The sequence below is a fragment of the Macrotis lagotis genome, chromosome 1, assembly GCF_037893015.1.
Source record: "Macrotis lagotis isolate mMagLag1 chromosome 1, bilby.v1.9.chrom.fasta, whole genome shotgun sequence".
Taxonomy (NCBI): domain Eukaryota; kingdom Metazoa; phylum Chordata; class Mammalia; order Peramelemorphia; family Peramelidae; genus Macrotis; species Macrotis lagotis.
Genome location: NC_133658.1, coordinates 508,532,427 through 508,547,071, shown reverse-complemented (window position 1 = coordinate 508,547,071; position 14,645 = coordinate 508,532,427). Strand labels below are relative to the sequence as shown.

At 36.1% G+C, this 14,645-nt stretch overlaps 1 protein-coding gene across 3 annotated transcripts in view; it reads right to left on the bottom strand.

Annotated features, from left to right (window-relative positions):
* URB1 (URB1 ribosome biogenesis homolog) overlaps positions 1 to 14,645 on the bottom strand; it is a 107,269-nt gene that overhangs the window by 16,576 nt on the left and 76,048 nt on the right. For all 3 annotated transcript variants that reach the window (XM_074214114.1, XM_074214115.1, XM_074214116.1), the window contains 2 exons: positions 3,165 to 3,325; positions 2,345 to 2,456 (listed from right to left, as the gene is read on the bottom strand). In XM_074214114.1, the coding sequence (XP_074070215.1) occupies positions 2,345 to 2,456; positions 3,165 to 3,325 (273 nt within the window). The remainder of the gene's footprint in view (positions 1 to 2,344; positions 2,457 to 3,164; positions 3,326 to 14,645) is intronic.

Below are 14,645 nucleotides of genomic sequence, written 5' to 3'. Positions count from 1 at the left end.
TGGCAAAGAATTGGAAATCAAGTAAATGTCCTTCAATTGGGGAATGGCTTAGCAAACTGTGGTATATGTATGTCATGGAACACTACTGTTCTATTAGAAACCAGGAAGGATGGGAATTCAGGGAAGCCTGGAGGGATTTGCATGAACTGATGCTGAATGAGATGAGCAGAACCAGAAAAACACTGTACACCCCAACAGAAACATGGGGGTGATGATCAACCTTGATGGATTTGCTCATTCCATTCCATCAGAGCAACAATCAGGGACAATTTGGGGCTGTCTGCAATGGAGAATACCATCTGTATTCAGAGAAAGAACTGTGGGGTTTGAACAAAGACCAAGGACTATTACCTTAAATTTAGGGGAAAAAAACTGATATCTTATTGTCTGATCTTGCTATATCTCTTATGTTTCTTCCTTAAGGATATGATTTCTCTCTCATCACACTCAATTTGGATCAATGTATACCATGGAAACAATGTAAAGACTGGCAAATTGACTTCTATGGGGGGAGGGAGTAAGATTAGGGGGAAAAAATGTAAAACTCAAAATAAAACTTTTTTTTATTTAAGGCAATAGAATTAACAGTGACTTTCTCAAGGTCACACAGCTAAGCAATTACTAAGTGTCTGAGGCAAATTTGAACTCAGGTCCTCCTAACAACTCCAGGGCCGGTGCTCTATTCACTGCACCATCTAGCTGCCCTCAGTACATAAATATTTAAGGTAGAAATTGAACCTAAATCTTCTGGATTTCAATGCTCAATGCCCTGGGCATTATAGAGCAAAATCTCTACTTTCCATTGCCTCTTTCACTCTAGACTTTACCTCCTACTAAGTAGTCAACTTGCCCCCAGAGCAGGAAGTCTTTTATTTATAATCATCCTTCCACAAGTTTTCAACTCCTCCAACCCACTAGACTGCTCCTTGAGGGAAGGGGCTATCTTGTTTGCATTTATGTGTTTTCAAAGCACGAGTGGCAGAGTCAAGTGTCTGATAAATGATCTCTGTCCATCTCTCCTTCCAGAAGTTCCAGGATGAATTCAAGTTTCTGAATTAATGCCCTTTTAAACAAATTAGGTGGAGTTATCTAAATCACCCCCCCAACTTTGCAGAATTTCTTTAATCAATATTGTAATTATTATGAATGGGAAATTGTTCAGGGCAGAGGGATTTTCTGACAAGCAGGAGGAATTCTGTCAAATTCTCTTCAAACAGAATGCTTATGAATTATTTAAAAATTATACTTCATTGTTTTAGCTAAAACAGAGTGCAAGATTGTTTTTTTTCTCCTCCCACAAGCAATACATACTATCTATGTAGTAGATAGAACCTGAACTCAAAATGAACAAGACCAGAGTTCAAATTGTACCTCAAATGGTTACTAGATGGGTGAAGTTATATAACCTTTCCAGCCTTAGTTTTTTCAATCATAAAACAGGGTTAATAAAAGCATTTACCTCAGGGTTGTAGAGAGGATTAAGAAATAGTACATGTAAACCTTAAAGCTTCAAATAAATGCTAGCTATTATTATGTATTCACTTTATTTAGGGGTCATTTTGTAACAATAGAACATTTTCTAACATACTTTCCTCTACTGTACAAAAAAAGGTTAAACATCTATCACATATTTTTTCCCTTCAAGAACTTCCTCTGGTGGGACAGCATGTTCTATAGGAGAAAATCAAGAGATCTGATTAATAATCTTAGTTCGGTCACTAAATAGCCTTGTAACCTTGGACAAGCAATTCTTCCCCTTTCTGAATCATAGTTTCCTCACCTATAAAATGAGAATTGGCTTAAATGATCTCTCAGGTCAAGTTTTTTTTTTTTTTTTGTTTTTTTGTTTTTAGGTTTTTGCAAGGCAAATGGAGTGAAGTGGCTTGCCCAAGGCCACACAGCTAGGTAATTATTAAGTGTCTGAGACTGGATTTGAGCAGGTACTCCTGACTCCAGGGCCGTGCTTTATCCACTGCGCCACCTAGCTGCCCCATCAGGTCAAGTTCTAACATCACAAAAATCTCATATTACCTTCTCACAAGTTCCACAAGGGGGAAAATGGTCCAATGACAGGCCAAACACACCCACTCCCACATCAAAGTGTGATGCCACCTGGTATCAGTGACCACAAGGAGAGGGAAATATGCAAGTAATACATTATTCATCATGCCCATGAATCATATTTTCTTACTTAAAAATCCTACTTCTTTTTAGGCCTGGTATTAGTTACCTTTCCCAAGCAATTTTAAATTACAAATCTTAATACCAATTCAAATATTTATGAAGCATTATGATCAGCCTTCATTTTAAATTTATACTACAAACAGAATTGAACTAATAATACCTGGTTTCAGAATCTGCAAGGCAGTTTTAGCAATAAAGAGAGTCAAGGAGTAGGTGAATCTGAGATTCTGTTTTTTTATTCCATTTTGCACTATGTCCAAGAGATAGAGCAGCTTGAAGGCAAAAAACAATATAGAAAGAGAAATAAGTATCCTAGGAAAATGAGAGCAAGTTTTGTACTATAATCAGAATGTCAGCTCTTGTCTAAGGCAGACTAAGTCAGAATTAGCCACTCCCTTGGCTATGGAAATAATAGAAACAATGCTGGTGATGGTATATCCTCTTTTTTCACTGCAGATCTAGTCAACTGACTCCATTATGACTCAAATAACTGTCCAAGGACAATTCTGTGCTCTAAGAAACCCAACTACTGCCAGAATTTTGTTTTCCCACATTCTCTACTCTCCCACCTTCTCCCATTAGTAATTTTCCTCACTCTTTTCACTTCTCCCTTTCTATCATCCTTCCCGTTTCTTTTTTTTACTCCCCTCCAAATCTTCCCTTAATATAATCATATAAGAATGTAGAAGAACACTGTAACCCCATATACTCTTTATTGTAGGAGGCCAGTGTCTAGTCAGATGACCCAATTGTCAAGTTGGGGGACTGGGAAGGAAAACTATTTGATCTGTAAAGTTGAGACCAAAAGTATCTTCCCAAACTAAATAGGGATTTGTGGTTCAAAGTCAAGTTTTCCAAATCATTCTACAAAGGAGGGTTTTTGCTCCATTTCTATAAAACTTCAGGGCTACATTCATCCATAATTTGTTTTTGGAGAACCAGTTCTCTAAGACTACTTCCATTGGCATGACTGATCTTACCTGTGGCTGTTCACGAAATCGAGCCCCTTCCAAATGGGAGTAATAGGAAGCCAAGACATAATAAGCTGCTGCTCGCATCTGAGGATCATAGCTGCTAAGGGCAGAAACTGTGAGGCCCAGGGCATTGGAATCAACAAATTTGTAACAATCCACTACGAATTCTACAGGAAACAAACAAAAAAACAATGTTATTGAAGTAGTATGGTATAACAGAAATCTGGTTTCCGAGTCTAGAAGATATAGATTCAGGTTCTACCCCTGATATATACTGGCTGCGTGACCCTGGACAAACCACTGAACTCAGTGCCCAGGCAACTCCAACTCTCTAACACTCTAAGTTGAAAAAAAAAGTTGCCAATCTTCTTTGACAGAAGGAGTATCCTCCTAAAACATGAAATCCTAAGTCCAGATCAAGGAGCAGGGTTATAATATCTACTCCCTGAAACCCCGGGGCCTAGCACAAGTGTCTTACACAGAGTATATATGTTCAGTGAAATTGAACTGAATTTAGAAATTGAAAAATTTTGTTCAATAAAATCACAAGATCACAGAATTTGAGAGATAGAAGGACCACAATGGCCATCTAGTCTAATCCACAGCCAGAAAAGAATCCTCAATAGAACTCACCTGACAAGCCTTTGCTTGAAGACCTACAAAGATGGAGAACTCACTACCTTCCAAAGTAGTGAAGTATACTTTTGGAGAACTCTAATTATTACATTTTCCTTGATCTCAAACCTCATTTACATTTTTAATTTTCACCCATGGTTTGTGATCCCCCCCCCAACCCCATGACAAAAAGAATTAGTTTAATCTCTGTTCTACAAGACATATATTACTTACACTTATTGCTGGACAAGTTTAATATTGTAGTTCCTAAACTATTGTACCCAGAACTAAACATGGAGTTCTAGAAGTGGTAAAGAACTGGTTCATGAACCTCCTTCTTCTTAAAACTATGACTCTAATTATGCCACTTTAATTTTTTTGGTCACCATGCCATCCTCCTGATTCACATAACAGATTTAACAGATGGCTAGGTCATCTTCAAATTATACTTCACTAAAACCACCAAATCATTTTTATACATTGCTGCTGCCTAATCACGATTCCCTCAATCTAGTATTGGTGGCATTGATTTTTTGAACACAAATGTAGACTACATTTACTTCTAATGAATTTGTTTTATTGTATCCATCCCAAAGTTCCAATCAAGACAATCTTTTTGAATCCTGACTTTATTATTCAGTGTGTTGGTTCCCCCTCCCAGCTTAGTGTTATCAGCAAACCTGATTAGCATTGTTTATGCCTTTATCTATCACTGATAAAAGTGCACCAAAGAGCCCTGAGAGTTTCATGTAGATCTCCTAGCAAGCAAATACTTTTTTTTTTTAGGTTTTTGCAAGGCAGATGGGGTTAAGTGGCTTGCCCAAGGCCACACACACCTAGGTAAGTATTAAGTGTCTGAGACAGAATTTGAATCCAGGTACTCCTGACTCCAGGGCTGGTGCTTTATCCACTGCGCCACCTAGCTGACCCCTGGCAAGTAAATACTAAAACCATTAACAACTCTTAAGTGTCTGGTCATTCAATCAGTGCTAAGTCTATTTGAATGTATTAGCACCTAGCTCACAGATATCTTTTCCATAAGAATAATACAAGACTTTCTCAAAAAATTGTTAAAATTTAGGTAAACTATCTCCATAGCATTACTTCCATGCACTAGTTTAGTAATCCTTCAAAAATGAAAATAAAGTTAGCCCTTCATGACGCATCCTGGCTTTTTGTAAATCCTTTCTTTTCCAAGGGTTCATGAACCAGTTCTCTACCAAAAAATTCTAGAATTTTCCCCATGAATCAAAGTCAAGCTCCAAGTCCTGTAATTTATAAGAATATAGCTTGTCCAGGCCAAGTGATCTGGTTTCCTCAAATTGTAGTCAGGTACTCTTTTATTATAATTAATTTATCTTGAGTTTTTATTTGTTAATCAAGCCTTCTGATTATTCTTTTGCACATAGAGGAAGTGAGTTGTTTGTATAAAAGAGTTCTTCTCATAACTAGGAACAGGACATAAGATTAGCAGATTGAAAAGACCTTTCAACAGAATTCAGTGATAGGATTAGCAATGCTCTTTCAAATTTACTTCACAAAGTGCACCCATAGGTTGTGATCTAAGTAGTATTATCCTAATATTACAAAAAACTAACTGAGAAACAAATAAGCTAAATGATTTGCTAGATATTAAATGTCAGAGTCAAACTTCAAACTCTGGACTCTGTGCCCTATATCACAACTTTACAATAAAGGAGCCCTTCAATAATGAAAGCTCTAAGTTTGACCAGAGAAAAGCTCTTATTTGCTAATCTGAATGAACTTTCTAACACTTTTAGAGAAGCACCAAATGAGATAAGTTAAATGTACCCAAGGAACCTGGTGGTGAGCCTCTCTGAACTTAGCTAGAATGGCCCTCAGGTAACAGAGTAAAAACCCAGCAATGTATTACATCTAAGACTTCATTTCCAAGGGGAAAAAAGGATTTCTTTAACTAGGTGGGATTATTTTGAGTAATCATTGATACTTTCCTATTAATATATATATTAATATATGTGACCCAGAGGAAATCCTGAGTCCTTATTTTATGGTTACCCTGGCACTTTTAAAAAAAATCTCACTTTGGTAACATTGCTTCTGTGGGGAAACAGCTGTCCTTGTGGTGTTCAAAACATGCAAACAGTTGCCAAATGATGAGCTATTAATAATAATAATAATAATAATAAAAAATTTTAATACAATCAGTGACATCATTTGTTTAAAGAACCTTGCAAAGTACAACTAAAGACTTTTGCTGACAGGCTTATCAGGCTGAAGGTTGAATTTAAATGACTTTGACAAGGTCTTTTCTCAGTGAACTGTCAGAGAGTCACAACCCTCAGAGACATGGGAAAACTGGGGGATGGTAAGATTCCAGAGATATTTGATGTCTTTGCCACCCTTTTAACAAGACTGCAAAAGCAGTGTGACTTGTGATCACTTCAATGAAGGCAGGTGTGAAGGATTAGAATGGGAAGTGGGAATCTTTGACACTGGTTGAGTCTATCATCATGTCCCTTCAATTTGTGAAAAATAATCTAGAAATTTTCAATCCAATTCTATGGAACTAAGAATCCATCATGGAAAAAAAAATCTGTCATTGTCACTATTAAATAATCTTGGCTGAATTGTTTCTAGGCCAAGGTTCCAAAGAGAATGGACAAGCACACAGCCATTCATCTTCAAACTGAGCTTTCTCTGAAGACATGTGCCTCTATGTACAAAGGGCTACCAGGAACACAACCATGAGTAACTAAGCAAAATCCTTACAGGAAGAAGCCAAACAAGGCTTCCTGGAGGATAATGAAAGCAGACACAGTACCATCCAGAAATCAAAGAGGAGGAATAAATATCCTGGTACAGGGCTACATAGTCACCAGGGAAAAGGCAGAAGCAAATAAAGCATATTATTTTTAGCTTAAAAAAATTAGACTCAGTTCTTGATACTTTTGACTTCTATTTGAGACTTTAGGCAACTTCTGCCAACATGATCTAAATGTTTTGTATTTCCAATTAAAAGTGCATATTCATCACTGGTGTTTGCATCATTTTCAATCCCTTCCCAATCAGCCCCTTGCCACCTGGACTCCAGCCCTGAAGCTGGATTTTCTACATTTTCTGACCTGGAATCAGGCTTCCATGCTTGGTCACCTCCAGCCTGGAACAGGCTCTTCTTTATGTATTGTCTTTATTAGAATGAATGCTTCTTAAAGGGAAGGGTTGCCTTGCTTACTTGCACTTGCATCTCTTGTTCATTTATCAAAATACTTGATGAGCTCTAATTATTATTATTATTATTATTATTATTATTATTAATTTATTTATTTATTTATTTTTAGGTTTTTGCAAGGCAAATGGGGTTTAAGTGAACTGCCCAAGACCACACAGCTAGGTAATTATTAAGTGTCTGAGAACAGATTTGAACCCAGGTACTCCTGACTCCAGGGATGGTGCTTTATCCACTGCGCCACCTAGCCACCCTGAGCTCTAATTATTTTTAAAGGAAATGCTATTTCACTATAAAGAATAGAGGGAGGAGCAAAAAGAGAATGAGACAGGGACCTAGTTCTGCTATTAACTAACTTTTTGATCTTCAAAAAGTCATTTAACTTCAATTTCCTTACTTATAAAATGAGGGAGCTGGATTAGATGTCCTCTAAGAGTCCTCCCATACAGTGTTCTTTGTTTTAAAAACTGCTTTCGTACAACAAACTTGGGGAAAGGTAGAATAAATATACTCATTGCTATTTTTTTACATTTTTACAAAAAAATTTACATTTTTACATTTTACATTTTTACAAATGAGTAAGGTCCAGAGATGAAGGGTCAGAGCTAGAACTCATATTACTGCCATAATTTTTAATAATGATAATGAAGTTTAGGATAAATAGCATTTACCATTTATAGAGTGTTTTAAGGTTTGCTAAAGGCTTTACAAACTTGAACTCATTTAATTGTTACAATCTCCATTTTCCAAATGAAGAAACTGAAACTTAAAGAAATCAAATGACTTCTCCAGAATCACAGAATCATTAAGTATCTGAGGTAGGATTTAAACTCAGCTCTTTCTGACTTTAGGTCCAGTGCCACCTAAATGATTATTATAAACTGATCAAATTTTACAATGATAACTCAATAATTTAGAGATGGTAATGAGTTCTCAAAAGGTTATACTAACAGAGCATAATCAAGAGAAGGAAGAGAAAAAAGAAGGGACAAAGGAAAAGGGGAGAAAAGGGGGGGCTGGATATAGGAGAGAAAAAACACTGAAGGTGGCAGAATTCAGAAACAAAATACTGGGGAATATGGATAAAGGGAAAAAAGTGGGGAAAAACACACTGGAAAGGTTTCAGGTACAGGTCAAATACAAAATATTCTTCTGCCATCCTTGAAGCAATCTAGCTAAATTAGAACTCAACCCTGGAAGGTTGAACAGCTTGGAAAGGGATTTTTTTTTATGGCCACAATTTATGAAGTCTTTAAATTTAGTAGAAAGGATCTTCACAATATATTTATAACCACTCTGGCTCATACAGCCAGGAGCCTTTATAATTTTAAAATTCTTTTTAGAGGTTTTTCATCCTCTAACCCATCTCTAACCTTCTAACTCAAAATACTGCTAAAATAATTCTTCCTAAGGCACAGGTCTGACAACATTATTGCCTGCTCAAAAAGTATATTACTACTTACTACCACCAGCAAAGCTACCTCCAGTAACCACACTATTACAATATATCTGTAATCTCAGGAGTTAACTTTAACCATGCAGCCTGCAAACCCTTCCATGCTTGTACATCTTATGCGACTAGTTATGTTCTCCCAAAAATTCCCCAGAGACTCCCTGCCCAAAACATTCTATAGGCCAACATTAAGGAGGATGCCAGTAGAATTCTCTGGCTGTCCATCTGTTCCTTTATTCTTGCCACCTGGCTCATCATTTTTTCTACCCTGTTGACATCTTTCACTTCTCTTCAAAACTCCTTGAGGTTACAACAATATAGTCTGCTCATACAGCTAAGAGCCCAATACTGATAAAACAATTCTTCCTAAGGCACAGATCTGATGATGTTAATGCCTGCTCAAAAATTTTCAGTGACTTTGAAGCTTTTAATTACAAAATAATGCACAAACTCCTTCCTCACTCAGGAATTTAAGACCCTCTTCAATTGGGTTCCACATTGTTCTGGACTTATTTAACACTATTCATGTAATCTATATTCCAGTCAAACTGCATCACCAATGTTTCCTGAAAGGAGTTGCAAAAGGTAAATGAAGAAAACTCTTTCCCCCCAAAAAAGAATGGAATCTATGGAAACCGATGACTTAATGAAACAACATCTGTTTGTACTGCCCTCCACAACTATAATATCTTCCTTCATCTTTGCTGTTCAGAATCCTTTACTTCCTCTAAGGTGCCTCAGGGGGTTACATTTCCCCATATAATCTTCTCCATGATCCTCCCAGTTGGACATGCTCTCTCCTTTCTCAAAACTGCATTTACTGGACTTCCAGCCAAAATAGAGGAAAGAAGTCAGGTCCTGATCTTCCCTCATAAACAATATGAAATAAATTTTTTAATGGCAGTCCTATTGACATAACCCAGAAACAGAAGCTAGAAAAAGAGCACGGACCTCAAGGTCAGTCTTCGGGGATTGGAGGTGCAGTGAGTGCAGAGTGCCCACAGCCAGTGGGGGAGGGGCAAGAACAGGACTAATCTAAGATCAGTCCTGGGGGCTTCTGCTGTGGGAATCACTTCACTGTGGGAATCACTTCACTCTAAGAAACAACCAGAGTGTACAGGCGTGGCCGTGGGCTGACAGTCTGGGACTTTCAGGAAAGGCTACAGAGTAGGTTCCAGCCTCTAGCACCCCCCATTGGCCAAGAGGAGACATTACACCCAGGGAGAAAAGTCTCTAACACCTCCTACCCACCCATTCAGTGAGCAAAGCCTCCAGCATTACCTACTGGCTAGCTCATACTCCGTGGGTAAAGCTTCTAGGGATCCCAACACCAAACTTCTGTGAACCAGCCCCCCAACACCAAACTTCTGTGAATCAGCCCCCCACCACAAGATCTTAGGAAAATGAAGAAAGGCCAGCGGAACGGGGGGGCCATAGAAAAATTCCTAGAAAGAAAAGACCCTAATTCAGAGAGACATAGAGGAGAATAGGATTTGGTCTCTAGCACAGAAAGATTTCCTTGAAGAAATCAGGAAGGAGTTTAAAAATCAATTGGAAAATTTGGGAAAAAGAAACCCAAGAGAAGATTGACACCTTGCAACAAGAAAACAAATCCTCGGAAAATACAATTGGACAAATGCAAAAAGAAAATAATTCTCTCAAAACCTCAAATAAACAAAGGGAAAACTCTTACAAAAACAGAATTGACCAAGTAGAAAAGGAGTTGCAAAAGGTAAATGAAGAAAATTCTTCCCTAAAAAAAAAAATGGAATCTATGGAAACCAATAACTTCATGAGACAACAAGAACTGGTTAAACAAAACCAAAAAATTGAAAAAACAGAAGAAAATGTTAAATACCTCATCAGTAAAACCACTGACCTCAAGAATAGATCAAGAAAAGATAACCTAAAAATTATTAGTCTTCCTGAAAACACTGAAGAGAAAAAAAAGCCTGGACTTAATATTAAAGGAATTAGTGATGGAAAACTGCCCTGATATCATGGAACCAGAGGGCAAAATAATGATTGAAAAAATACATTGAGGAGTGGCTAGGTGGTACAGTTCATAGAGCACCTACAGGAGTATCTGAGTTCAAATCCAGTCTTAGACACTTAATAATTACCTAGCTGTGCCTGGCCAAAAAAAATAAAACTTTAAAAAAGAAAAGAAAAAAGAAAAAAAATACATCAATCCTCTCTGGAAAGGGATCCCAAAATGAACACCAAGGAATATTGTAGCCAAATTCCAGAACTATCAGATAAAAGACAAAATCCTGCAAGCAGCCAGAAAGAAACAATTTAAATGCCAAGGAGCCACAGTAAGGATTACACAGGACCAGGCAGCATCAACATTAAGGGATCAAAGGGCCTGGAATACAATATTCCAAAAAGCAAGGGAGCTTGGAATGCAGCCAAGAATCCATCATCCAGCAAAACTGAGCCTTATCTTCCAGGACAAAAGATGGACATTTAATGAAATAGAAGACTTCCAACTTTTCCTGATGAAAAGACCAGAGCTTAATAGATAATCTGGACTTCAAACAAGTGACTCAACAGACAAATGAAAAGGTAAAATTTTAAAAAAGGGTGTGGAGGAGGAAGGGGGGAAAAACTGTTATCAAATAAGATAAAACTGCAATATCCCAACCTGGAAGAAAAACTTAAACAACTCTCGAGAATTGTAACTCTGTTATCTATTAGAGAGAATTTAATTAGCCAGAAGAGATGGCTATGTATGACTTATTTCAGAAACAGTTATCCAATAAGATGAAACTGAATAAATCCTTACCTGGGAGAAAAACTAATAATTTTCAATAAATATAATTTTAGTAGAGAAAACAGAGTGTTGGACACTCATGACCTTTCTTTGACTCAGATAGAAGGATCTAAAAATAATACCTCCTTAAAAAGGAGGACAGAAAAGAGATGGGAGGATGGAGGGGACTGAATGGGATAAATTTTATTACATTAAGAGGTATGAAGGACTTATTGCAATAGAGGGGAAGAAGGGAAGAGGTGAGAACCACCTGAATCTTACTCTCATCAGATTGTCTTAAAGTTACCATACATACACTCAGTTAACTTAAGAAACTTATCTTACCTTTAAAGTGTTAAAGGGGAAAAGGGGAGGGGGAGGAAAGGAGGAATCAAGAAGGGACGGAGGAAAGGGGGGGTTGGATATAGCAGAGCAAAAACACTGAAGGTGGCAGAATTCAAAAACAAAATACTGGGGAATATAGATAAAGGGGGAAAAGGGGAAAATACAAAGAGAGGAAAGATAACATGGAATGCAATAAAGAATAACTATAACTTTGAATGTGAATGGGATGAACTCTCCCTTAAAACATAAACAAATAGCAGAGTGGATTAAAAAACTAGAACCCTACAATATGCTGCTTATAAGAAACTCTGAATCAGATACATATAGAGTAAAGTAAAAGGTTGGAGCAAAATATATTTTTGCTTCAGCTGAAGTGAAAAAAGCAGGGGTAGCAATCCTTATCTAAGACAAAGCAGCTGCAAAAATAGACATTATTAAGAGATAAGGAAAGAAACTATATCCTCCTAAAATGTACCATAGACAATAAAGTAATTTCAATGCTAAATATGTATGCACCCAATGGTACAGCATCCAAATTCCCAGGAGAAGTTGAAGGAGTTACAGGAAAACATAGACAGCAAAACTCTACTAGTGGGAGACCTCAGCATACCACTCTCAGATTTAGATAAATCTAACCATAAAATAAACAAGAAAGAAGTTAAGGAAGTAAATAGATTGTTAAAAAACCTAGGCATGATAGACCTATGGAGGAAACTGAATGGGGATAGAAAGGAATATACTTTCTTTTCTGCAGTACATGGCACTTAGACAAAAACTGACCATGTACTAGGACATAAAAACCTAATAATCATTTTCAGAAAGGCAGAAATAGTGAATACAACTTTCTCAGATCATAATGCAATAACAATCACATGCAATATTGGGCCAGGAAGATACAGACCCAAAACTAACTGGTAACTGAATAACCTCATTGTAAAGAATGAGTGGATCAAATAACAAATAATAGAAAGAATTAATGATTTCATCCCAGATAATGACAATAATGAAACAATATATGAAAACTTATGGGATATACAGCCAAGGAGATATCAGGAGATATATCACATCTTTAAATATTTATACAAATAAATTAGAGAAGAGGAAATGAATGAACTAAATATGCAACTAAAAAATTAGAGAAAGAACAAATTAAAATCTCCCAATTAAATACCAAATTAGAAATTCTAAAAATTAAAGGAGAAATTAATAAAATTGAAAGCAAGAAAACTATTGGAACTAATAAATAAAACCAAGAGCTGGTTTTATGAAAAAAAAAAATAAAAATTGATAAACCTTTGGTCAGTTTGATTAAAAAAAAGAAGAAAACAAAATTGCTAGTATCATAAATGAAAAAGGTGAACTCACTACCAATGAGGAAATTAAAGTAATAATGCCCAACTCTATGCCAATAAATCTGATAATCTAAATGAAATGGATGAATATTTACAAAAATATAAGTTGCCCAGGTTAAATGAAGAGGAAATTAAATACCTAAATAATCCTATCTCAGAAAAATAAATTCAGCAAGTCATTATTGAATTCCCAAAGAAAAAATCTCCAGGGCCAGATGGATTCACAAGTTAATTCTATCAAACATTTAAGGAACAACTAGTTCCAATTCTATATAAACTATCTGGAAAAATAGGTGAAGATGGAACTCTGCCTAACTCTTTCTACAACACCAATATGGTGGTGATACCTAAACCATGAAGAGTCAAAACAGAGAAAGAAAATTATAGATCTCATCTCTCCCTGATGAATATAGATGCAAAAATCTTAAATAAAATCTTAGCAAAACAACTACAACAAGTTGTCACTAGGATAATACATTATGACCAAGTAGAATTTAACCCAGGAATGCAGGGTTGATTCAATATTAGGAAAACTATCAGTATAATTAATTATAATAATAATAAACCTATCAGAAATCATATGATTATATCAATAGATGCTGAAAAAGCTTTTGAAAAAATGCAGCACCCATTCCTACTAAAAAAACACTAGGGAGCACAGGAATAAATGGATTGTTCCTTAGAATAATAAACAGTACCTATCTGAAACCATCAACAAGCATTACATTCAATGGGGAGAAGCTAGAGGCATTCCCAATAAGATCGGGGTAAAACAAGGATGCCCACTATCACCACTATTATTCAATACTGTATTAGAAATGTTAGCTTCCGCAGTAAGAGAAGAAAAAGAAATTGAAGGAATTAAAATAGGGAAGGAAGAGACAAAACTCTCTTTGCAGATGACAATAATAGTATACCTTGAGAATGCCAAAAAATCATCTAAAAAACTACAAGAAACAATTAGCAATTTTAGCAAAGTTGCAGGATATAAAATAAACTCTCCTAAATCCTCAACATTTCTATATATGACTAGCAAGATGCAGCAGAAAGAGTTAGAAAAAGAAATCCCATTCAAAGTAACTTCAAATAATATAAAATACCAGGGAGTCTACCTGTCAAGGCAGACTCAGAAAATTTTTGAGAACAATTCCAAAATACTTCTCACAGAAATAAAATCAGACTTAAATAACCGGGCAAATATCAATTGCTCATGGATAAACAAAGCTAATATAATAAAAAATGACAATTCTTCCAAAATTAAACTACTTGTTTAATGCCCTACCAATCAAAATTCCAATAAATTAATGAGTTAGAAAAAAATTATAATTCATGTGGAGAAATAAAAAGCTGAGAATCTCCAAAGATTTAATGAAAAAAAAAAGTGCAAAAAAAAGCCCTACATGATCTAAAATTATATTATAAAGCATCAGTCATCAAAACTGGTATTGGCTAAGAAACAGAGTGGTGGATCAGTGGAACAGACTAGGCGCAACAGCAGGAAATGATTTTAAAGTAATCTGCTGTTTGATAAACGCAAGGAGTCCAACTATTGGGATAAAACCTCTCTCTTTGTTAAAAACTGTTGGGAAAATTGGAAGTTTGTATAGAAGAAACTTAGATTAGACCAAGACCTCACACCCTATACCAAGATAAGATCAAAATGGATACAGGATCTAGACATAAAAAAAAATATTATAAGTAAACTAGAAGACCAAGGAATAGTTTACCTGTCAGATCTATGGAAAGGGAAGCAATTTAT